At 38.7% G+C, this 23,810-nt stretch overlaps 2 protein-coding genes across 2 annotated transcripts in view; one reads left to right on the forward strand and one right to left on the reverse strand.

Annotated features, from left to right (window-relative positions):
* LOC126759647 (IDLSRF-like peptide) overlaps nt 1-611 on the reverse strand; it is a 161,982-nt gene extending 161,371 nt beyond the window's left edge. The window contains exon 1 of the mRNA XM_050474614.1: nt 503-611. The gene's annotated coding sequence lies outside the window, so the exon portion shown is untranslated. The remainder of the gene's footprint in view (nt 1-502) is intronic.
* A 10,325-nt stretch (nt 612-10,936) lies between these two features.
* LOC126759577 (putative serine protease K12H4.7) lies at nt 10,937-15,522 on the forward strand. The gene is made up of 7 exons (XM_050474454.1): nt 10,937-11,259; nt 12,897-13,078; nt 13,135-13,370; nt 13,848-14,079; nt 14,157-14,356; nt 14,465-14,851; nt 15,188-15,522. The coding sequence occupies exons 1-7, from the start codon at nt 10,972-10,974 to the stop codon at nt 15,292-15,294; spliced, it is 1,632 nt and encodes a 543-aa protein (XP_050330411.1). The 5' UTR covers nt 10,937-10,971; the 3' UTR covers nt 15,295-15,522.
* The last annotated feature ends 8,288 nt before the right edge of the window (nt 15,523-23,810 follow it).

Genomic DNA, 23,810 nt, shown 5'->3' on the forward strand with positions numbered 1-23,810 from the left:
TATGCCTCAAAGCGGTGAAGACAGACATTATTACTCATACTCGCAAGACCCGCCCTCCCCTCTATACGCAACCAAACACACATTTTATTTGTCTTGAATTGCTTTTTTGGTATTTTTGTATGTTATGTCTTTCCTGTCTTTCATTTTTTATTGCACTTTTTACGATTTCCACCACTACTACAGCTTGTAGACAGAAAGAGGAGCACATCAAAGCAGAAAGAGACAGAAGAAAATTGTTTGCTTCTTTTCGGCTAAAATGCTAACTGTAACTGTAAAATTCGGCTAATTTCATTTCAACACAGGACCACTCTTCCAGCACTGCACTTCAACATAAACACCACAATTGCAATAACAACAACAATAACCACAACTTCCTGTTTCGTTGCTTTAAAATAACGGTTTCTTTACTTCAAACTACTACTACTTTAAATATGTACATGTATTTGTGTGTGTAAATCTGTAAATTTGTATAACTGTAAAATATTAAAGATTTTTTTTTTACTAGCAAAGAAACTACACTACACAAGCAACTACTGTACGTTTGAGTACGAGCCAACAACTCGTAATCGCAACTCCACTTGAGTGTAAGTTTCAAACTCGACTGATTCGTTGGAAGCTTTTCGCTATCCTTAATATACCAACTGAGTAATGTGTAAAAATTCGACGGCTGCCACGACTCGTGCACGAAGTAGCAAGTGGATGTACGAAGCTTATGGCGGAGAGGTTCTGCATACGCTCTTCATAATGACATTGACGAGGAACTAGTAAGAGAGTTTTGTAAAAATGTTGCCATATCAATTACTAAGTAAATTAGCTAATCAAAAAATAAAAAATAAATAAATAAAAATAAAACCGTTTTCAAGTAAAAGAACCAGTAAAGAAGACGAAATTTCTCTTCAGAGTTGGAATACTCCAGTTTCGCTGACTGGTGAAAAATAGAGCAGGTAAACGACTCTCCTCAGACTTACTAAACTCTTAAGGAAGTGTGGTGCAATAATTCTAGTGTGTCGGATCATCCTATGAAATGCCTAAAGAACGTCGAAGTTACTACAGACAAATATCTTAAAAACGGTAAATTCTTTAAGGTTATCTTGTAGGTAAAAGGAACGCAAATCCTTCCACAATCGAACCTCAGGAAGTCAATGTGCCATCAGAGAACTTTCTGAACAAACGAAGAGACCAACCCTTAAAGAACAATAACTAATCATTCGGAAAAGTGTACCAGAAGTAAAAGTGGAACTACAATTTCGAAATCATTAGCATCATCTTAGATTTATAATAGGTTGTCAAAAAAGTCCTGCGGTATTTTCGGTAGTTGTCGCTGAAAGCGCGTAGTTCTAGTTTTATTCGTCGCATCGGGTCATGATATAACTTTTTGGAAAGCTCATTTCACGTTAAACAGGTGTTTGATTGATTGTCGTTTCTTTTAAGTTCGTTCGTTACAGCGTCGCAAATATGGAGCAAAATAAAGAGAAAATACGGCATATTTTACAGTACTACTACGATAAAGGCAAAAATGCAACTCAAGCCGCCAATAAAATTTGTGCAGTTTATGGACCCGATACAGTTTCCATTTCCACCGCACAACGATGGTTTCAAAGTTTTCGTTCTGGTGTAGAGGTGGTCGAAGATGCGCCACGCTCCGGAAGGCATGTCGTCGAAAATTGCGATAAAATCGCTGAATTGGTCGAAAGAGACCGGAATAATAGCAGCCGTAGCATCGGTCAAGAGCTGGGCATGAGTCATCAAAAAAGAAAAAATTCAATAAAAATACCGCAAGACTTTTTTGACAGTCTTCAGTTCATCGTACGTTCTCACCAAGCATCTGATTGATCCAGGCTGTAAATACTTACATTGAGGTTTGTTTTAAAAATGCTTTCGGGCAAGTGACTGCTTGTAGGCTCGAATATATTCCAGTCGAGAACCTCCTTGAGGAAATAACCCGCCGAATATTCTGTTCCAAGGCTACTCCATAGCAGCTACGGCGTCTTCGATGCGTACCGTACGCCATCTCTTAGGATGTACATTATCAACCAACGGAAAAGTGGTGCAAAACCGATTCGTCAAGCTCGCGTTACTGAATATTGGACGCAGAACGCGATGAATCGTGAAAACCTAACTATTGTAATTTTAGTAATAAAGTTGCACGATTTGCAAACGTTGTTCCGCAGTAAGCCCGTTCATTATAAAATGTTGTTTAGGAATAAGTCCTTCAATGCCCATTAAAAAAACCAACAAAGAGCATGTAGATGTAATCTATCGCTTATAATAGAAATACCTTTAGTAGAGATTCAGAAGGCTTTTAAAAGCCTTCCTTTGTAGATATAACTTAATAGCACATGCCATATAAAGAAAGAAAGAAAACTTAAATCACAAAAAAGTTACATGTGGCAGCGCTTAAAAACATCGCCACAGAAAGCAATTTCCTTAGTCTCATATCCTCACTTAGAACTTCCTCTCTCATTTATTTGTCTCACTCTCTCTCTTTTTCTCTCTCTCCCTGTACGAGCGTTCAATACTTCTGCTTTACACTCTTCAGTTTGTGAGTACAACAATACTAATTCGGCGAAAGTAATGAATGATTTTTAAAACCAACGCAAATTATTAATAATAATGCAGACATGCTTATGAGTATAAAAACTAAAAATGACTGAGGAAACGGCGACTTTCAAGCCAATGGGACCAAAGCCAATCCTTTCAATTTCTTTAAATGGATAAAGAAGAGCTCGAAAAAATACATATTTGAATATTAATATGATGGATTGCCGGCCGAGCTATTCAAATACAAATACGGCGGCGAAGTACTGATAAGGAGCATGCATCAGATTCTTTGTAAAATATGGTCGGACGAAAGCATGCACAACGATTGGAATTTAAGTGTGCTCTGCCCAATCCACAGAAAGGGAGACCACACACTCTGCGGCAACTGCAATGGGATATCATGCTCAACATCGCATATAAGGTTCTATCGACCGTATTGTGTCATATATTAAAGCTCACCGTCAACAAACTGATTGAATCTTATCGGTGTGGCTTTAAGCGAAAATCGACACACACCATCTGTTCGTCGATTTGAAAGCTGCTTTTGACAGCAGGAAAAGGAACTGCCTTTATGCCGCGATGTCTGAATTTGGTATCTCCGCAAAACTAATACGGCTGTGTAAACTGATGTTGAGCAATATCAAAAGCTCTGTTAGGATCGGAAAGGACCTCTTCGAGCCGTTCGTTACCAAACGATCTTTTTAATCTTCAGTCTACTCCTGGAAAAAAAATTCGAGCTGCAGAGCTCTTCTTCTATTAGAGTGTACAGCTGCTGGCGAACGGGGATGATATTGATATCATTAACCTAAACATCCGCTTCATTAGTTCTGCTTTCTTCAGACTGGATAAGAACGCAAAGCAAATGGGTCCGGTGGTGAACGAAGGCGAGACGAAATATCTCGTGTCATAAAAAAACAAACAAACACTTGGTTTCCACGTCACTGCTGACAGTCATAACTTCGAAGTCGTAGAAAATGTCGGCTATCGTGGAACCAACATTAACACCAGCAATAACGTCAACCTCAAAATTGAAAGCAGAGTAACTCTTGCCAACAAGTGCTACTTCGAACGGAGTAGTAGTATCAGAATGGATGAAAACACTCCAGTTCTGAGAGTATTCGATGCAGTACTCAAATGGGTGAAACAGAGGAAGAGGAAGCCTTATAGTCCGTTGGAAAGGCTAGGTGGAGAAGGACCTGTCACTGTCCACACTTTTACAATATATGAAGGTAAAAACAAATCCTTCTAAGCTTTAATACGCTTACTCCATATCCTCTATGTGGCTGAGCCTGATCCAAAGCCCTTTCCACACAAAGTGAATTGCGGAAAATTTATGCAAATTTCGCAATTTAACACTGCACAGTGGGTACTCTGCCATAAAAACTAAATACCCGCCATAGAAATGCCGGTAATGGCAAGTTCCAATTGCCACACACCAGGCAACAATCCAACAGCGTTCTAAATTAGTGGAGAAAAAAATGGTTGCGACAGCAACGGGGGCATGCAGTGACCAATTGACAGGGAGCTTAGCATAAGTTAAGCCTGTAAACCAACACATCTGGTGGCAACAAATAACAAGCACCCACACGCTAACGGTATTTACGCAAATGAACACGGCATTAACCTAACTGAGCATGGCTCCAACACTTTTGGACTCACACATATGCATGTACATACATATATGTGTAGATAGTCAACCAGTTGCATTAAAACTGAGCCACCCCTTCTCAACCGCCCACACGCATTGTGTCGTGGCGGCAACTCTGATTCGCTGCTGAGCGCATATCCGCCCGCGCATTTCCAACTCACACATAAGCTGAATGTGGGTCTGCGGTGTAAAATACATAGATATGTATGGATGTGTGTATGGCGAAAGAACCACAAACGTATAACTGAGTAAACGCAAACCAAGAAATGGCAAGTGGTAGGCGCTGACGACATTTGTTGGTGTGGCTTTGCCGTATGCACACAGCACACATGTGGCCATAACGGTGGAAATGTACCGATCCATACTTGAACGTGACATGTGCGGTTGTGTGGAACCAGATTTTTTTATTATCGAGCTTTCCGTTATTTCGCGTATACTCTCCGGGTTTAGAAGAGTGAGGTTCAGCTGTGAATAGATGATGATATTGCATTTTCTTAGTAGCAAATTGCAATTTACATTCAGTTCAACCATTGAAGGCCTCCAAGTTATGGTAGCCCTTAAAGCCCGAGTACCCGAGTATTGCTGCTATTCTCCGTGATTGGTAATAGTCAGATATTTATAAAGCGCACCAAAATTACAACACACCAACAACACCAAGAGAAATTTTATATTTAACAAGTAAGGAAGGGCTAAGTTCGGGTGTCACCGAAAATTTTATAATCTCGCATGATAAAGTGATAATCGAGATTTCATTATCAGTCATTTACATATTTTTCAAATACCGTATTTGTGTAAAGTTTTATTCCGCTATCATCATTGGTTCCTAATGTATATATATTATACAGAGAAGGCATCAGATGGAATTCAAAATAGCGTTATATTGGAAGAAGGCGTGGTTGTGAACCGATGTCACCTATATTTCGTACATGTCATCAGGGTGTTAAGAAAATATTATATACCGAATTTCATTGAAATCGGTCTAGTAGTTCCTGAAATATGGTTTTTGGTCCATAAGTGGGCGACGCCATACCCATTTTCAATTTTTAAAAAAAGCCTAGGTGCAGCTTCCTTCTGCCATTTCTTCCGTAAAATTTAGTGTTTCTGACGTTTTTTGTTAGTCCGTTAACGCACTTTTAGTGATTTTCAACATAACCTTTGTATGGGAGGTGGGCGTGGTTATTATCCGATTTCTTCCATTTTTGAACTGTATATGGAAATGTCTGAAGAAAACGACTCTGTAGAGTTTGGTTGACATAGCTATAGTAGTTTCCGAGATATGTACAAAAAACTTAGTAAGGGGCGGCGCCACGCCCATTTTACGTCCAAATATGCCCCTCCCTAATGCGATCCCTTGTGCCAAATTTCACTTTAATATCTTTATTTATGGCTTAGTTATGACACTTTATAGGTTTTCGGTTTCCGCCATTTTGTGGGCGTGGCAGTAAGCCGATTTTGCCCATCTTCGAACTTAACCTTCTTATGGAGCCAAGGAATACGTGTACCAAGTTTCATCATGATATCTCAATTTTTACTCAAGTTACATCTTGCACGGACGGACAGACGGACGGACGGACAGACAGACATCCGGATTTCGAATCTATCTGTCACCCTGATCACTTTGGTATATATAACCCTATATCTGACTCTTTTAGTTTTAGGACTTACAAACAACCGTTATGTGAACAAAACTATAATACTCTCCTTAGCAACATTGTTGCGAGAGTATAAAAACCGCTAAACAAGCAATGAAGAGTTGCCAACTATTATCTTGCTATTTCTCGTCTTCTCCTCATAAATTATATCATCAGTTGAGACAATTTTAAGAAAAAATCTCTAGCATAACTTTGATCTACCTTATTCGTAGTTGGGAATTCTTCTCGCTTCGTTAAACCTTCAAAAAAATAAATAAATATGATTTTAAAATAATATTGGTCTCCTACATACTTAAGGCTTGTAGTCGGTTTTATATAAATGTACGTATATACTACAGTTAAACTATAATTCTTTTAACTATTCTAGAAGTTCCATTAATGAACTTCGGAAAAAACGTTAACTTCGGTTGCACCGAAGCTAAATACCCTTCACAGGTGCATTTCTGTTAGTAACTATGTGTTCAGTTTGTATGAAAGCTATATGCTATAGTTAACCGATCTGATCAATTTCTTCGGAGATTACATTGTTGCTTTAGAAAATAATTTACACCAAATTTCGTGAATATATCTTGTCAAATGCAAACGTTTTCCATACAAAAACTTTTTTCCGATCGTTCAGTTGTATGGCAGCTATATATTATAGTGGTCCGATATCGGCCGGCCGTTCCGACAAATGAGCAGCTTCTTGAAGAGAAAATGACGTTTGCAAAATTTCAAAAGGATATCTTAACAAGTAAGGAAGGGCTAAGTTCGGGTGTCACCGAACATTTTATACTCTCGCATGATAAAGTGATAATCGAGATTTCGTTATACGTCATTTACATATTTTTCAAATACCGTATTTTTGTAAAGTTTTATTCCGCTATCATCATTGGTTCCTAACGTATATATTATACAGAAAAGGCATCAGATGGAATTCAAAATAGCGTTATATTGGAAGAAGGCGTGGTTGTGAACCGATTTCACCTATATTTTGTACATGTAATCAGGGTGTTAAGAAAATATTATATACCGAATTTCATTGAAATCGGTAGAGTAGTTCCTGAGATATGGTTTTTGGTCCATAAGTGGGCGAGGCCACGCCCATTTTCAATTTTTAAAAAACGCCTGGGTGCAGCTTCCTTCTGCAATTTCTTCCGTAAAATTTTGTGTTTCTGACGTTTTTTGTTAGTCCGTTAACGCACTTTTAGTGATTTTCAACATAACCTTTGTATGGGAGGTGGGCGTGGTTATTATCCGATTTCTTCCATTTTTGAAATGTATATGGAAATGCCTGAAGGAAAAGACTCTATAGAGTTTGATTGACATAGCTATAGTAGTTTCCGAAATATGTACAAAAAACTTAGTAGGGGGCGGGGCCACTCCCACTTTTCCAAAAAAATTACGTCCAAATATGCCCCTCCCTAATGCGATCCTTTGTGCCAAATTTTACTTTAATATCTTTATTTATGGCTTAGTTATGACACTTTATAGGTTTTCGGTTTCCGCCATTTTGAGGGCGTGGCAGTGGGCCGATTTTGCCCATCTTCGAACTTAACCTTCTTATGGAGCCAAGGAATACGTGTACCAAGTTTCATCATGATATCTCAATTTTTACTCAAGTTACAGCTTGCACGGACGGACGGACAGACGGACGGACGGACAGACAGACATCCGGATTTCAACTCTACTCGTCACCCTGATCACTTTGGTATATATAACCCTATATCTGACTCTTTTAGTTTTAGGACTTACAAACAACCGTTATGTGAACAAAACTATAATACTCTCCTTAGCAACTTTGTTGCGAGAGTATAAAAACTGAGGGACTAGTTCGTATATATACAGACAGACGGACATGGCTAAATCGACTCAGCTCGACATACTGATCATTTATATAAATACTTTATATGATCTCCGACGATTCCTTCTGGGTGTTACAAACTTAGTGACAAACTTAACATACCCTGTTCTGGGTATAAAAAGACATAAACCTGCTTAATATAAACAGATCATTCCCACGGTAGCCGGTTGTCGAGTCCGGAACTGTAAACTCTGCAGCATTTCTCAAAATGACTGGAAAAACGGCGACAATCAAGCCAATGGGACCAAAACCAATCCTATCAGTTTTGCACCAAGGAAGTTATTTTAGGGTGGATAGAACTTTATACGGTTCAGATAAGCTTTCAGCATCAACAAAGAAAAATTAAGTCAGCTTTTAGCCATATCCACTGACTAGGGTAGACTTAAATGTCATATACCCGAAATGGAAATTTGAATGGGGGAAAAATTTTAATTCTAAGAACTTGTTTTGGGGACACCAAAGTGTGTACTCATTTAATGAGTAAAAAGCAAAAATAATATGTAGAGTCAGCGGAAAAATATATACCTAAAGGAAGGACCTCACTAAGATCTGAGACTGGACGAGGTATAGAGGGCTTAAAGATAAACACAATAGACCAATTAAAGAACGAACAAGAAAACAAATTTGCATATTGAATTTTGAGGAGTCAGTGCTCGTTAAAATTTCGGGTCTGGAGTATTATTTGCAGAACTAATTGTACCAATCATATAATCGACATAAGAGTGATTGAATACAATAACGTTCCCTCTTACAGAGTACACCTGTGAATTCCTTTCTTCAATATGGTTGTAGAAGTTTCCTTTGGGTCTTTTTATAAATGGTGTTAAAAAAGATGTTATTAATAGACCGACTACAAATTCAATTTCCTCTTCTAATTTTACGGTTTTTTGATGTCTTTCCTCGGTATGCAAGGTGTGTTCCAAAGTAAACAAGACTTAAAAAAAAAACAGAACAAATGGCTTTTCGGCAAAATCAATTTATTGTATTCAAAATAATCACCTTCTGGTATGGCCACCAGTATGCCTTTGCAAGCCCTTTGAATGGCCTCTACGTCTGAATAACGCTTTTCTTTCATGGGCAAAAGCTTTTTTCCGGAAAGGAAGAAGTCGCACGGTGCCATATCAGGTGAATACGGCAAGTGGTTAATGGTTCAAATGCGATTTTTGGTCAAATAATCGTCCTTCGAATGTTGGATCCTGAGCAACGTACTGACACTTAAAACAAAATAACCTCTCTTTCAATCCAGAGAAGTCACGAAGTTCTTACTGGACTATCGATAAAGATAGCAGATTCTAACGCAGCAGTCCACATATAGATGGCGCAGGGAGCGCTAGATTCAAAAAGTGCTGTTCATCCGCTAAATAATTTTCTTTGGCTTTTTCCTTGCTTTATGCTTAATGTGAAGAAATATATTATCTTAATATAATAAAAAAAAATATCTGCAAATCTAGAAATTTATTGCCGCGTCCGATACGTCAAGCTCTTGAGAGCAGCGAATCGAACAAACATCTGAAGTTAATCGCTAAGCAGGCATAATGAAACGGATATAAAATAGTCACATGACACTAATAAGATATGTACACATCGCCATTCACCATTCTAAATAGAAAAGCTTGCACAAAGCAAAGAAGAGGCTAATATACTCAGCGATTGTAATGTTAGTGGCTGCTTCTACCCAATTTTGGGTTGTTTAAACGTGAAATGAAAATAAAACTTTTATAACACTTCTCTTTTTTGTGTTGTAGTCAAGGCGCAACACCAAAAGCTCAGTCAGCATTTGCAAGAACCTCTCCGAGCCGTTCGTGCCGAACGATGTTTCAGGTGAGGTGGCTCCCTATCTTCCGAACTCTTCAATCCACTGTTGGATGTATAAGCTCTATCAGAAAGTACAGCTGCGGGGGTACGCCGATGATATTGAAAGTATTGGCCTCAACGTCCGCAATGTTAGTTCTGTTTTCTCCAGACTGGATATAGAAGCGAAGCAAATGGGTCCTGTAATAAACGAAGGCAAGACGAAATATCTCCTGCCATCAAACAAACAGTCCTTGCATTCAAGACTAGGCTCCCACTTTACTGTTGACAGTCATGACATCAAAGTCGTAGATAATTTCGTCTATCTTGGGACCAGTATTAACACCACCAACAATGTCAGCCTAGAAATCCAACGCAGAATAACTCTTGCCAACAGGTGTTACTTCGGACTGAGTAGGCAATTGAGAAGTAAAGTCCTCTCTCGACAAACAAAAACCAAACTCTATAAGTCACTCATAATTCCCGTCCTCCTATATGGTGCAGAGGCATGGACGATGACAACGTATGTTGAGTCGGCGTTACGAGTTTTCGAGACAAAGGTTCTGCGGACGATTTATGATCCGAAGAGCTATACGAGATATACGTCGACTTTGAAAGAGTTCCGCGAATCAAGAGACTGCGATTACGCTGGGTAGGTTGAGTCGTCCGAATGGATGGAAACACTCCAGCTCTGAGAGTATTCGACGCAGTACCCGCCGTTGGAAAGACCAGATGGAGAAGACCAACCAGGTCTTGGAATCTTCAATTGGCGCCAACCAGGAACGACTGGCGCGCTATTGTAAACGCGGCGCGTAAGCGGTTTCTACGCCAATAAAGAAGAACATACATTTTTAGAAAATTTGCTTTTAGTTTGCGGTGTTTCCAGTGAATCTCAAACTTTTTCACTTATTTACAGCTATAAACGGTCTTTATGTGCAACATACTAATTGTAATAACTGTACTTTACTTTTAAACTTGAACTTGATGAATATTTAAACATGTTTATGTGCAGCCCACTATCTAATTTATACAACAACAACAACTCACATGGATAATAATTATAATTATTAATGGCATTGCGCTCAAGGGCTTGTTTAATTACATATCTATTATACATATTATATTTACACACACACACATACACTTTAGTGATGTATGTAACGGTGATATTAATAAATTGTCGAATGACATGCGGGACGATAAAAACGGGTTGAGAGTTGCCACACAGACCACATGCACGCCAAGTCTCATACGCCTATGCAAATATTATATACTTTTACATACATATATATTTATTCATATTTATATGGTAAATATGCTTATATATAACCTCAAAACTGTAAAGTGCGTTGTGTGTTACGAAAAGCGCATTTCACGCTGTGAATTACTTTGAATAAAACATCTCCCCCATGACAATGTGAACATAAATAGGTCTGTGCTGTCACAATAACGGCCGCAAATGTCAGTGAACCGTCACAGGTGAAACACTCGAAAACATGACAGCAGTTTATAGAATTTTAGACATTCACACGCAAATGTTGATGCGCATTGTGGCGCTGATTGTTTGTCGAGGTGTGCGGTCGGACTTAACCACTGTTTTCGTGGCGGGGGGAGAGGTTGTGCAACAATGGATCAATCCGTATGGAAAGGATTTGCGATTAATACTGCGAGAGCCGCCTTTAAAGCAAGCAGCGAGTGTGTTGCACAAAGATTTGGTGCAAGAATTGTGGATGGAGCAGAAGTTGGATCAATTTGATGGGACGAACAACAAAACTTGGTTAATGGTAAGCTGAAACCCCTCTGTTGTGAGGGTATATTTTTTCTTTACATATTTTGTTGCACCTCTGAGTAAACAGCCATAATTTAAACTCTATAATCTACTCTGATTCTGGCGGCCGCGAAGAAAGAAACTATCAGCAAACCCATATAAAGACCAAAGCATTTTTGTAGAAGTTCTATAATTTACGAAAATTTACTTAGAAGAGTTATACAAAAGAACCGGCTTTTAGTAAACGTTTATCTTTGACCAAGCGGTCCGGTCAATACTCGCAAACCTTTTCAATGAGATTTATTGAAAACAGAAGTTGTTTTTCGGGCTCGATCGTGTTTATAAACAACGATCTCGGCGAAAGTGATTCCACAGCTTAAATTTTGATGAGCGCAAGAGCTTCGATGCCACTAAAGATGGTGCAACCCTCTTAAAAAAATCTTTAGCTCAAGTTTTTTACCATCATATACATACACAGGCCCACTATTGTCAGGGTCTAAAGCGCATAATAACAAAAGATATTGAACAAGCCTATTGAGCCTAAATAAAGAATTTCTTGTTCAGTAACTCGGAGTTTTAAATTCCTGTTCTTTTACAAGTTATAGTTCATATGATTTGCTTTTACATTTTTACCAAAACTCTCTTAACGATTGCTATATTTTCATTTTGATAAGCCCATGGTGATGTATATGGATCCCTATTGCTGATTGCAGAAAAGATTAAAGCAAGAGAAGATTCATGCAAGCATCCAATTTAGACTTTTTTACTTAAAGCGGACATTTTATTCGTTTCAAGTATGTTTGAAATATCTAGTGCTTCGATATTTGGGAAACCGAATACTTTTCAAAGTAATATGCTTAAATGTCTCTATGACGTGGAGGACTTTTCGAGATGAAATTTATAAATTATAAATACTTAATGTTCATATTCAATTTACATAGTTGCACCGTGGTAAAATTAAGTTACAAAGATGAAGACAATATGAAGGCAACACGTGTTGCGTTTTGAAGCTTGAGCTTAAGAGATCGGACTGTTCTATTCGAACTAAGATGTTTGGGATCTTCTTTTAATGAACAAGGAATGCACTAATCAATAAATACTTTCTCATACTGCATATATTTCAATATTTCTTGGCTCCGACGATGCTAGGTCATGTGACGCTAGAAAAGATACTTCCTCTAAACGACTCTCAGAGAACCGGTTGGGTTGTAACATATCGTCTCAAGCTTAGTAATACGGCACTTCGTTTCAATGAACATACTTATAGTGATCCAAATATAACAGAAACGATTCTCAAACAAGCAAATACTATTTCTCTTTGGGAGCATTGGTCGCCTGGCGAGCTTGAGAGAAGGAAAAATGAAGTTGCTTTTTGATTTATGATTTATGTATAAGTCCATAGAAATGATGAAACCTGAAAATATGCTTCGGTCGAGGGTTAGACAGAGCCATATAGTCCACGATACTTTACCTGCGGACGATGGCTGAGCAGAATAAAATGCTTGTTGCACGAAGCTACCAAAAAGCCAAAACAATGTTGAGACAAAAACTCGATTATTTTGCAAAAAATTCACTTCCACTTCTTTTACAACACAAGCACATACTAACTTTTATTTAAGTTCATTCATTCTTCAATATTTCACCATGTTCCAGCGTTACTTGCGCAGTGATCGTTACTTCCAGCCACATGGCCCAATATTCATATTCGTTGGCGGAGAGTGGGAGATTTCGCCAGCTTACCTTTTGACAGGTCACATGCACGATATAGCAAGACAACATAACGGTATGCTTTATTATGTGGAACATAGGTACTATGGCAAAAGCTGGCCTAAAGAGTAAGACACGATTTCGTTAAGTAAAAAATAATAATTATAGCAAATATTATCGGTAGTGATGCCAGTGCGGAAAACTTGAAATACTTAAGTGCGCGTCAGGCTCTAGCGGACTTAGCTCATTTCATACGCCACCAAAAGAGCAATGAAGACGAATTGTTGAACTCAAAAGTCATACTAACTGGCGCTTCTTACTCCGGGAGTCTCGTTGCTTGGTTCGCTAAGCTATATCCAGAGTTGATGGATGCTGGTTGGGCTTCGAGTGCACCGTTAGTGGCCAAATTGGATTTCTTTGGTAAGTATGATATTTAATTTTTATATAACTTCCGAAAGTTTTTCATTGGACTCACTCTTAATCAGTCGCAACACAATTTTGCGAGGAATAATATTCTGAAATTAAATAAAAGTCTTGTTTTTGTGTTAAAGATCGAGGAATTTTGGATAGTCAGTGAATGTTTCATGAACAGTTTCAATTTCTTGCGCATATGAATGGCTTAGAGTCTGAAGTACTCTGTACAGAACTTACTTTAAGTACTCTTTCTAAAGAGGTAACAAGGTATATAATTAAGTTATTATAAGCCTTTCTTCGCTTAAAATCCTCTGCGAACTATGTCAACTGATTTTCATTTGTGTAGATAGATCGAATATGCTTTACAGAGCTCGCACCACAATTATATTGCTGGGACTTCTTAAAGTTGCCTTCCATTAAGTCAGATTTATATCTATAAGTTTCCACCAGATAGCTTTCGCTAAATTTAAGCAATATTTTCAGAATACATGCACCAAGTTGGGATGGTTATCCAACAACGTGGAGGTTCTGAGTGTTCCGAACTGCTCGAAAGAGGACTTAACGGTATTGCAGCACTACTGGAGTCCTCAAAAGCCTCTCAACTTCTTAGTGCCCTGCGCATATGCAGCAATTTCGAGCCCAAAAATCAACTGGATCGCGCTGCGTTCTTCAATGGCCTGGGAAATTATTTTGCCACATTCGCACAACTGTATGAGTGAGTATTGAAGAAGCTGCTTTCAGCGTGGTAAGCTACACTCAATGTATTTTTTTACTAAAATTAATATGTTAAAGCGACCAAATCGCCGCCAAAATTTGTGCGCCACTCATAACTACCACAAATACAGACGACTTGATGGGCTTCATGGAATTTTTGCGGCGCATATTTTGGTCCGAGTTCGCGAAGCAAGAGCACGCCGAAGACTGGTGCATCGATTTGTCATATGACGGCATGCGGTCTATATTTACAGATCTAACGGACCAGCTAAGCGGCAGTGAGTACACCAACTGGCGAGACAATATAAGCCGCAGGCTACTGAATCGGCAGCACCAGCAGTTACGAAACATAATTAATATTTAAATTAATTTCCATTTGCTTGCAGCACGTCCTTGGTTTTACCAGTGTTGCCATGAATTCGGTTGGTTCACCACTACGACCAACAATAGCAGACATAACAAATACCCAGCGGTCATCCGGCAGGTGACAGTTGCGCGTCGCCATGAAGCGACAACCCAGCTGCCACACTCATTTGGCCGTCAAGTGCCACTCAATTATTTTCAACAACTTTGTGACGATGCCTTTGATCCAAGCGCCGATGCCGCAACGTACAGTGACATTGACATCTCCACCAGCGTTCAGCAAACAAATAGTAATTTCGGTGGTCTCACCGCTGCCGCCGCGCTACAGCGTGTCATCTTCACTCACGGCCAGCTCGATCCCTGGCGTGCTGTTAGCCTGCAACGGGGCAAAAATGTCATTAACATAGCAGGTGAGTCGAGCGACAGCCACTCTTCCAACCAGCCGTTAGGCAGTTAAAAGGCCAACCGACCTGTAGTTCAGTTCGGTGTCGGGAAATGTAAAATTTCGCTACGGCAGTAGCATATTTTTAGGCGCAAATGTTTATAATTCTTATCTGTTGGCTTTTATGTGCGCTTCAGCTCGCCGGTTGGCGGTTGGTGAGCTTACGTTTAATAATTACGCAGCGCCACCGGAATTTCTGCGTTTAGTTATGCTAATTAGTATGCTCTTGGTTGTCGTTTTATTAATTGTTATTGCTGCATTTGCTTTTTCTCGTTCACTCTTCTCTCGTTCGTCGCTACAACAGACTATTCCCACACCGCTGATTTGGATTCCATAGACTTCGGCGATTCGGTGGAAATGAATGTGGCTAAATTGAAAGTAGCTGCCTTTTTGCGTAGCGTTTTACGGTGAAAAACGACAACGACAAGCGCAGTAGCCACTAACAACAATTTCAAATACGCTACAGTGGTATAATATGCCTAGTGCTGGCTGAAATAAGAAACTAAATAAAAATTATTGTTATTACAATCGCTTTTTATAAAGACCTTACATTAACTATAGAAACTAAAACCTGGAAGAGAAATGTGAAAAATACTTATACTCTTTCCAAGAAGAATAAAATCTGATTTTCCAGTAGAAATAAAATACATATGATTTAATGTTATGCACGCACAAAAATTTTGCTTTATTATAAATATCAAGGTTTAGCATAATGTTCTAAAAATGATTTTGAGCAAGTTACTCTTGCGGCCCAATTTTCGACCATTTTTTGCAGCAATTGGGACCGTATTTCGGCAATAACGCGCCAAATATTATATTCCAAGTTAATTCACATAATTCACAAACTAGTAGTCCAGCGGTGTTAAATCACCAGATTTTATAGGTCACGTCACAGTCCTACAACGCGAGTAAATAGCAATTTAAAAATAAGATTGAAACTTTTTCTTCTCCAGTTAGTCTGGGAGTCCACGGTTCACTAAACTTTGCTTCCACGAAAACTGTCAACTAAACAGTGTACACCGAAACTGCTGCATAAGAACAAAAATGTGCTGTCTTTAACAATAAATTCAGAAATTAGGCTTCCCTCTTTGAAAATGCATACAATCCAATAGTAGAGCGCCAATACGATCAATTGGATGAGACCACTTCGAAAATAGACTTGCTTGGGTAGCTGGTCACAGCGCAATCGCTGCAAACTTTAAAGCTAATGAGCTTACAATACAGTATTCTACCAATATCACCATTTTGTGAATTACCTAGAAGCCCAATGTTCTCCCACGTATAGCACAATACAACTAATAGCCTTGACAGACGGCAGCGTTAATCCGGATTAACTGCGCACTTAATCAGATCCAAATTTGTAGGTGACAGACGGCAGCTATGCGAGTTTGAAACTCTCATAAACAGCTCATTGTCCTTTTTATAATATTTTCAATGAAAATTGATAGAAGATAAACATTACGGTTGTTAGCCGACCAATTTTTACCAAACCATTTTTTATTACAAAAGCATATCAACACATTATTTTTAAAACTGCATCATAACATAAGAAGTTTTATTGATATTATATTGAAATTTGATAAACAGCTGTCAGGGTTGCTTGTATTTCATTCACAATAGATGAAAATTGGCCATTTTTAACAATGTTGCCAACGAAAATCTCACAAACTCCCTAAAATTTTGAGAGTTATTTTTGGATTCACCAAATTAATCCCCAAAAATGCAATTAATCTGGTTTAACGCTGCCGTCTGTCAATGCTATAAGCTACTAGTCCTTAGCTTAATTCTTCAATGTAGGTCTCTTAACCGGGCACCAGTAGACACATACGGTAAGATTAAAATTTTAAAGTCAAAGTTTTAAAAGTTTTCAGTAAGAAATCGAGGTGGTAGACTGGTTATCCGTCTTTCGCTAGAATGAGATTAAAAGATCTTGAGCACAGCAATTGGTAAACCAGATAAATCAGCTGGATAAATGTTAGCCGTTTCAACAAATTTCTGATAGGCTCTAAGCACTTTGTTTACAAATTATTGCATATCTAATTAGATTAGATATACGATCTTAGTGAACTTTAAGATCGATTTGATATATAATTTTGATAATTCATCCAGTCTGCGAAGCTCATATAATTTAAGACGACTAGACTAAATAAGCCTGGATAGAAGCTTAGAAACTGTTCTAGGGTTACTCTCATGCCCCCTTCCTTCGATGATATACGAGTAAGTTGCGACCTGTCGCTAAGCCTCCAACCGACCTGCAGTTCTTTCGAGGCCGTGTGAGTTAAAATCATGTGTGCTCTTCTTTGGGGCTCCTGCACACGATTTTGGTGATCCTGCATGTTCTCAAGACATTCCATCTAACCCTCACCCGTCTGTCAGCCCTTTCGGAAATTTCATTGTGTATCGTTTTCAGCGACTTATATATTTCCCGTACTTGTAATCTTATTAGCTATTTCGTTTCCCGGAATACCTACGACCGAGTATATATGCTTCTAAGAGCATTTTCTGATGCAATGCGATGCAAGATTACCGCTTTAATTGCCGCCTGACTGTCGACATATATATTGATCGTCTTTGTGTTGTTTCCTGCATTGCTAGCTACCTCAGCCGCTTTCTAAACTTAAAAGACTTCTGTCAGGAAGTTATTGCAGCATTCCAGAAGCATGACATGCAGCCGGAGATCCAGCTTCAAAAACAGATTCTGGCCCCGCTTCTTCAACCATTTTGATCAAATATCGATCCATGTAAATTACTTTTCTTGTGCATCTTGGAATGGTGCTTAGCATTCCCGTTATACAGAGAACAACGAATCGCTTTATCCACTCCAACGGTTTACTGTATGAGATTTTGCAGACAATAATCCAACGCACCAAATTTAACGGCATTTTGTGGGGGTGGCAATGGTTTGATTTATTTCATTTACAATACCAATCACATCAACTGTCTCCACTTTTACTCAAGTCGCCAGCCATTCCTCTTAGCTATATCCTACGCGCCGATATCGCCTGGGCAATGGGTGTCGCTGCTTACAATGCCATGATCCCAAGCTGGCTCTTGTCACAGACATTACATGGTAGGCAGGCGGTTCCTAATGAAGGCAGACCTATTTTCCCAATTGTCCCCTTATGTTGGACTGCTTTATATGCATCCTCTGAAGTACTTGAATGGGTAATACAACGGTAATTACTAATGAGGTACCTGGCGGTAGGTATAAAACGCTAGAGGTAGAGACCCCCGAATCAAAAACTCAAAATGGAGGACAACAAAGGAAAGAGGCGGACTGGGATGTCGGTCCAAACCTCGGTGGGAGACGAGGTTGAGGTGTAAAAGGAACCCAGTCAGCAGTCTGGTGATCCAAAACCAAGAGCTGGGGGTAGTCTAAGTAACCTCCACAAGAGAAAGATCGAATCTGACGAGCTTCTTCTCAATTTAGAGCAAGGCAGCTACGACATGGCTTTAGTCCAAGAACCATGGATTGCATTGTCTATACGACGATCTCGACAAAAGCATGGTAAAGAAAATCAAAAACGAGGTATCGAGGTGCGAAACTAAAAAATTCATTTGCAAAACGGTAGAGCGGAAGTACACAAAATTCTTGTTGGCACTCGATAGAAGAGACTGTAGAAACGTGATGGGAATACTAACTGTTTACTCTCTGGTGGCACCACTCGCCTGCTGGCAGAACGAGAAGACTTCAGGAAATGTCTAGAGCAGGGTACCAGGGAAACAATGGTGAACCTCTTGTGCACTTGGTATGTTACACGGTATGATACAGTGTAGGAGGTATCGATTGTGAGGCCGCAGAGTCTGTTAAAATTCACGTTAAGCGCAGGCATCTAAAGGATGATTACTCCTAATGGATCTATTAACTGAACTCCATGTGGTATCGCAAAGAACCAAACTGGTTTATGCGTGGCTTATTGGCCTACCAGATTAACCTATCACTTCCATGAAACGATTGCCGCTTGGATAGACATCCAGAAATGAATTCGCATCCTCGTCTTCGCAAAAAGCTTAAATAATCAAATTTAATAAAAATTTGTTCTTTAAAAGAAAAATTTAAAAATTTCATTTAAAAATATGGAAAATCAAAAGCAACTTTAAATGACTGAAGAATAAATTTTCCATCTTTAAACTACGCAAAATCGTAAATTGCTAGTGAAAGAAATTCAATAAGGTAATTTACAATTTTTCTGCGCAACATTTTAATAACAAGAAAAGAAGACATCGAAAGAAACGCCAAAAACCTCAACAACAAAGAAGAAACAATAAAAATAAAAATTTAATTTACACTTTTATCAGCGTGCGCTTTCTACTTACATTTACACCGTCATTTTGTTGTTATTTTTTTACGCAGTTCCCCTTTACAGGCAACCACAATACGTTGCTACAATATGAGCCTGTGGCAATGTTGCAACATCTGGCGACCCGACCACAAACACACTTAAACCAAATAACGGTATCTAGCTGCGAGTTCGAAAGCAGTTGAGTTAACTGGCTGGTTGGTTGGTTGGCGCGTTAATAACAGCAACAGCCGCAAGCTGCACGTACACCACACATACCTGCACACACACACACATATGGCTTGCAATAAACATTGTCGCCAAATAGACGAGGAGAGGGCACACGAATGACAACAGCAATGATTGTGGCAAGGGCAACATGTGGTCGCTGTTAAAAAGATTGCAACAAGGCATCAATAAATTAGTTTTTATGCGACGAGTATATGTGGCGTACATAAGGCAACTTGCAACACCAGCACAGCAAATTGCCTGCGCCAGCGCCCATATTCTGCCACAATCGACAGGGAGATGGAGATACAGTTGTGAATGTAAATGGAAATGGAAGCGTAAATATGCATAAACAGCGGATGTGGAGTTGGCAATTTAAGCGTTTCGCTTTTCTGCTTGCTGCATCCACTAAAGCCTGTACCTGTGGCAATCTGTTGATAACGAATGTTGTTGCTGTTGTTGTTGTGACCCAGAAATGGTGCGACTCATCGCTGCCAATATGTTTAAGTGGCTTTTATAATATTCACACCTCATAATTTACAAGTATCCAACGACTTTGTGCCGCAATGGCATACATTCGCCTCAATAATAATGTTACTCATACGACGTGTGGTGCCATATTCCCATAAGTACGAATGTATTTATAGCGTGTAATAAAAAGCGCTGGCAAGTAGAATTCTGCAGAATAAATATTATTTGTGAAATGAAAAAATATAGTATTTGTTGCACTATAACTGTGAAACCATTAAAAGTATTGCAAATATTTATAAAATAAACGTAAAAGGAGATTTGCTTGTATTATACTTGTTTATCAAGCGGATCTTTTCAAGTATCAAATTTAGTGTACCAAAATGTGTTAATGATATCTGAAGGTATAAATTTGTATACTCTTGCAACATGTTGCTACAGAGTACAATAGTTTTGTTCACCTAACAGTATAGGACTTTACATCTCAAAATTCTTACTCAGCCCGCAGAAGCACCTGTTGGCAAGTGTTACTCTGCGTTAGATTTCAAGGTTGACATTGTTGTTGGCGTTAATGCTGGTTCCAAGATAGACGAAATTATCTACAACTTCGAAGTTATGACTTATCAACAGTGACGTGGGAGCCAAGTCGCGAATGCGACGACCGTTTTAAGGAGAACTAACGGCGCGGTTGTTATGGCCAATGATATTGATGTCATCGGTGCACACCAATAGTTGTACACTCTACAAGGCAATACAAGTATATACATTATCTTAATAAAATTGGGAGAGAGTATTTTCCTGGTAATGATGCATCTTTATTCTTAATTGGCGTAGACACCGCTTACGCGATTATAGGAGGCTGGAGTCATGTGTAGAAGTTCACGCAAGTGAGGAAAGTTCTCTGATCGCCATTCACCAGATCTCCAGAAACGATTCTTTTACACATGGCACAAGCAGCTCACTACTTCTGGTCTTTGACCAAGTATCCTCTGGGTAGCCTAAGAACATCCGTTTGAAGGCGAGCTAAAGTGAGAAGGCGAAACATCTCCTGCATAGGGTTGTGCGCTGGGTTTGGGACCCGCCACGTAAAAAAAACACCCCAGTAAATAGGATGCAGCTTTATGCCTGAGATATTTCAATTACAATTAACCCAATTAATTGAGGTATATGTGAAAGCAATGGCTAAATTTAATATATTAAATTTACTAAAAAGGAATCCATTATTTTTGCATTGAATCGAAGAACAATCATAAAAACTGCCGTTCGTATTGGCAAAAAACAGAAATAGGAGTTTTTTAGTAGCAAAGTTATTCGCCATAGCATCACCTGATACCAGGTGTAAGCTAAAATGTAGATACGTAGAACATCCCAACTAAGCTTCCGGAGCAAGTCTCTATTGATATTTATTAATTCCTCTATTATTGACAAAAGCTGGACAATTCTTCCGTCGATTTCTTATTGTATTGATACACAGTAGATTAGTACCCTCTAATCCCAACTTCCTGACCGTTAGTCCTGCCCTAGCCACCGTTTGCACTGACTCACCGCAATTCGACGACGTCTGCTTTCGGTTAAGGATGTCATAAGTGACCCACTTATCGTTACCAATAACCACCCGCTTCAGAAATTTTGTGGCGATTCCGCAGCGATTTATAGATAAAAATTCGCCCCTGATGTTTTTTTGCTTAAACTCGTTTGCCACCCATTAATCGAGCTTCTTTTTTTATCCAGCATTATTTAAATAGTACCCAAATATTTTTTGAGCCATGCTTAACTCTTAGACAATCGAAACAGTGCTTATATGGCGGTCGGAAAAGACGATTTCCATTAACTTACTGATATCCTTATAGCGCCACATTCCACTTATACTCGTACAACATGAGATACAGATTACTTAAGCGATCTATTGGAAAATTAATGGATTTCTTTAAAATAGTTACGTGGATTTTGACAGCCGAAAAAATTTTAATTTTAACCAATTTTTTCCCCCATATAATAAATGAATAAATTTATTGAAACTTTTGAGCATATCAAAGAGAAACATTTGAGTAACCTTTCGTAATTTTTTCATAATTTTTTTTTTTGGAAATTCCACCATTAGCAGTTGGGGTCCAGAGGCAACGCCTAAAAACGTCTCCTCGCAGTGGGCAGTATAACAGACAAAATTTCATCAGTACAACATATACAAGGTGCTTTCCAAAGTAAGCAGGACTTTTTGAATCTAGCTATCTTTAGCTATCTTTATCTTGTCCAGTGAGAATTCCATGACATTTCATTGATTGGAAGTGAAGTTATTGCATTTTAAGTGTCAGTATGTTTGTGTTATCGGTGCGAAAATGAGCTTCGAACAAAGTGCCAACATTAAATTATACCCTGAATAGGGTATATTAAGTTTGTAACACCCAGAAGGAAGCGTCGGAGACCCTATAAAGTATATATATAAACGATCAATATGTTGAGCTGAGCCGTTTTACCATGTCCGTCTGTTAGTCTTTCTGTATATATACGAACTAGTCCCTCAGTTTATAAGACATCGTTTTGAAATTTTGCAAACGTCATTTTCTATTCAAGAAGCTGCTCATTTATCGGAACTGGCGATATATAGCTGCCATACAACATAAATGACGATCAACATGTGAGCCAATCAAAATCCGTGATGACCGGAAACTCCATCGAAACAGTGTGTGAATTAATCAAAAATCAGAAGTAACCTTTCGTAAAACATCGATTTATCACATTTTGACCGAACATTTGGGCTTACGAAAGGTGTGTGCATGGTTTGTTGCGCACAAATTGACTGATGACTAAAAATTGCTCAGAACCCAATATTTGAAGGACGACTATTTGACCAAAAATCACATTTTAACCATTAACTATTCCCCGTATTAACCTGATATGTCACCGTGCGACTTCTTCCTTTTCAGAAAAATGTATTTGCCATAAAAGGAAAGCATTATGCAGACGTAGTGGCCATTCAAACGGCTTGCACCGGCATACTGGCGGCCATCCCGGTCAACGCGCTAAAACACTCGTTCGACATGCTTTTGGACCGTGCAAAATGTACGAGGTCGTGATTAATTGAAGAATTTTGTAAAAAAAAAGAATTTTTGGCAAAGTTGCAAATTGTCTGGAAAATTTAAATAATTTTATATTGTACATACTGAGTTATAGTACACTGACCGGCATACATATTCGGTATAAGATTTGTTAGAAAAACAAAAATCATCAAGTGTAGTACATATATGGAATTTTATCTATTATATATATCACGCCACATACAGAAAAAATGTTCCCTGGGTTTTATTAAGGTACCTCACATACAATCAACTTATGGAGCAAAGTCAGCCGGATGTTCGAATGGTAATTGCTATCAGAGGCTAGGTCAAGTTTTCGCCCAATTGTATCTATTTGAGGCTCGAAGATATACTATTATGAGTAAAACACGCTCTCTCATTTTCATTGAGATAACTCAAATATTGGCCGATATATTCAGCATAAAGTCACCTGGAAGTTCGAAAAATTGTATATTAGGTATATGAGGGCTCAGGGAGGTATTGACCCGATTCAACCCAATTTTGCTACACAGATTTACTATTGTCAAGAAAGAATTTAGTCTGAATTTCGATTATACATCTCTCACATTGAGCGAAAAGTCAACTATAGATACTGAGGTTCAGATATTCGGTACCTAGGTGCTTGAATGGCTTTGGTTGAATTTGGACAATTTTTCGGTCTTTAAAGGAATTATTAGAGCAAAGTTTTACTTTAAGTTTTACCTTTAAAGTATGCCATCTTATGACCACAAATTGTCCAAATCCAAACAAAACTGTTCCAGCCGCTAAGTACCGAATATGTGGACCCCAATATCTGACTTTTTACAGAAAATATCGGTCAATGTGTGTGATATACGATTGAAAATCAGATAAAATCCTAATATAAAGATTTTTAAAC

The sequence above is a fragment of the Bactrocera neohumeralis genome, chromosome 2, assembly GCF_024586455.1.
Source record: "Bactrocera neohumeralis isolate Rockhampton chromosome 2, APGP_CSIRO_Bneo_wtdbg2-racon-allhic-juicebox.fasta_v2, whole genome shotgun sequence".
NCBI classification, from domain to species: Eukaryota; Metazoa; Arthropoda; class Insecta; order Diptera; family Tephritidae; genus Bactrocera; species Bactrocera neohumeralis.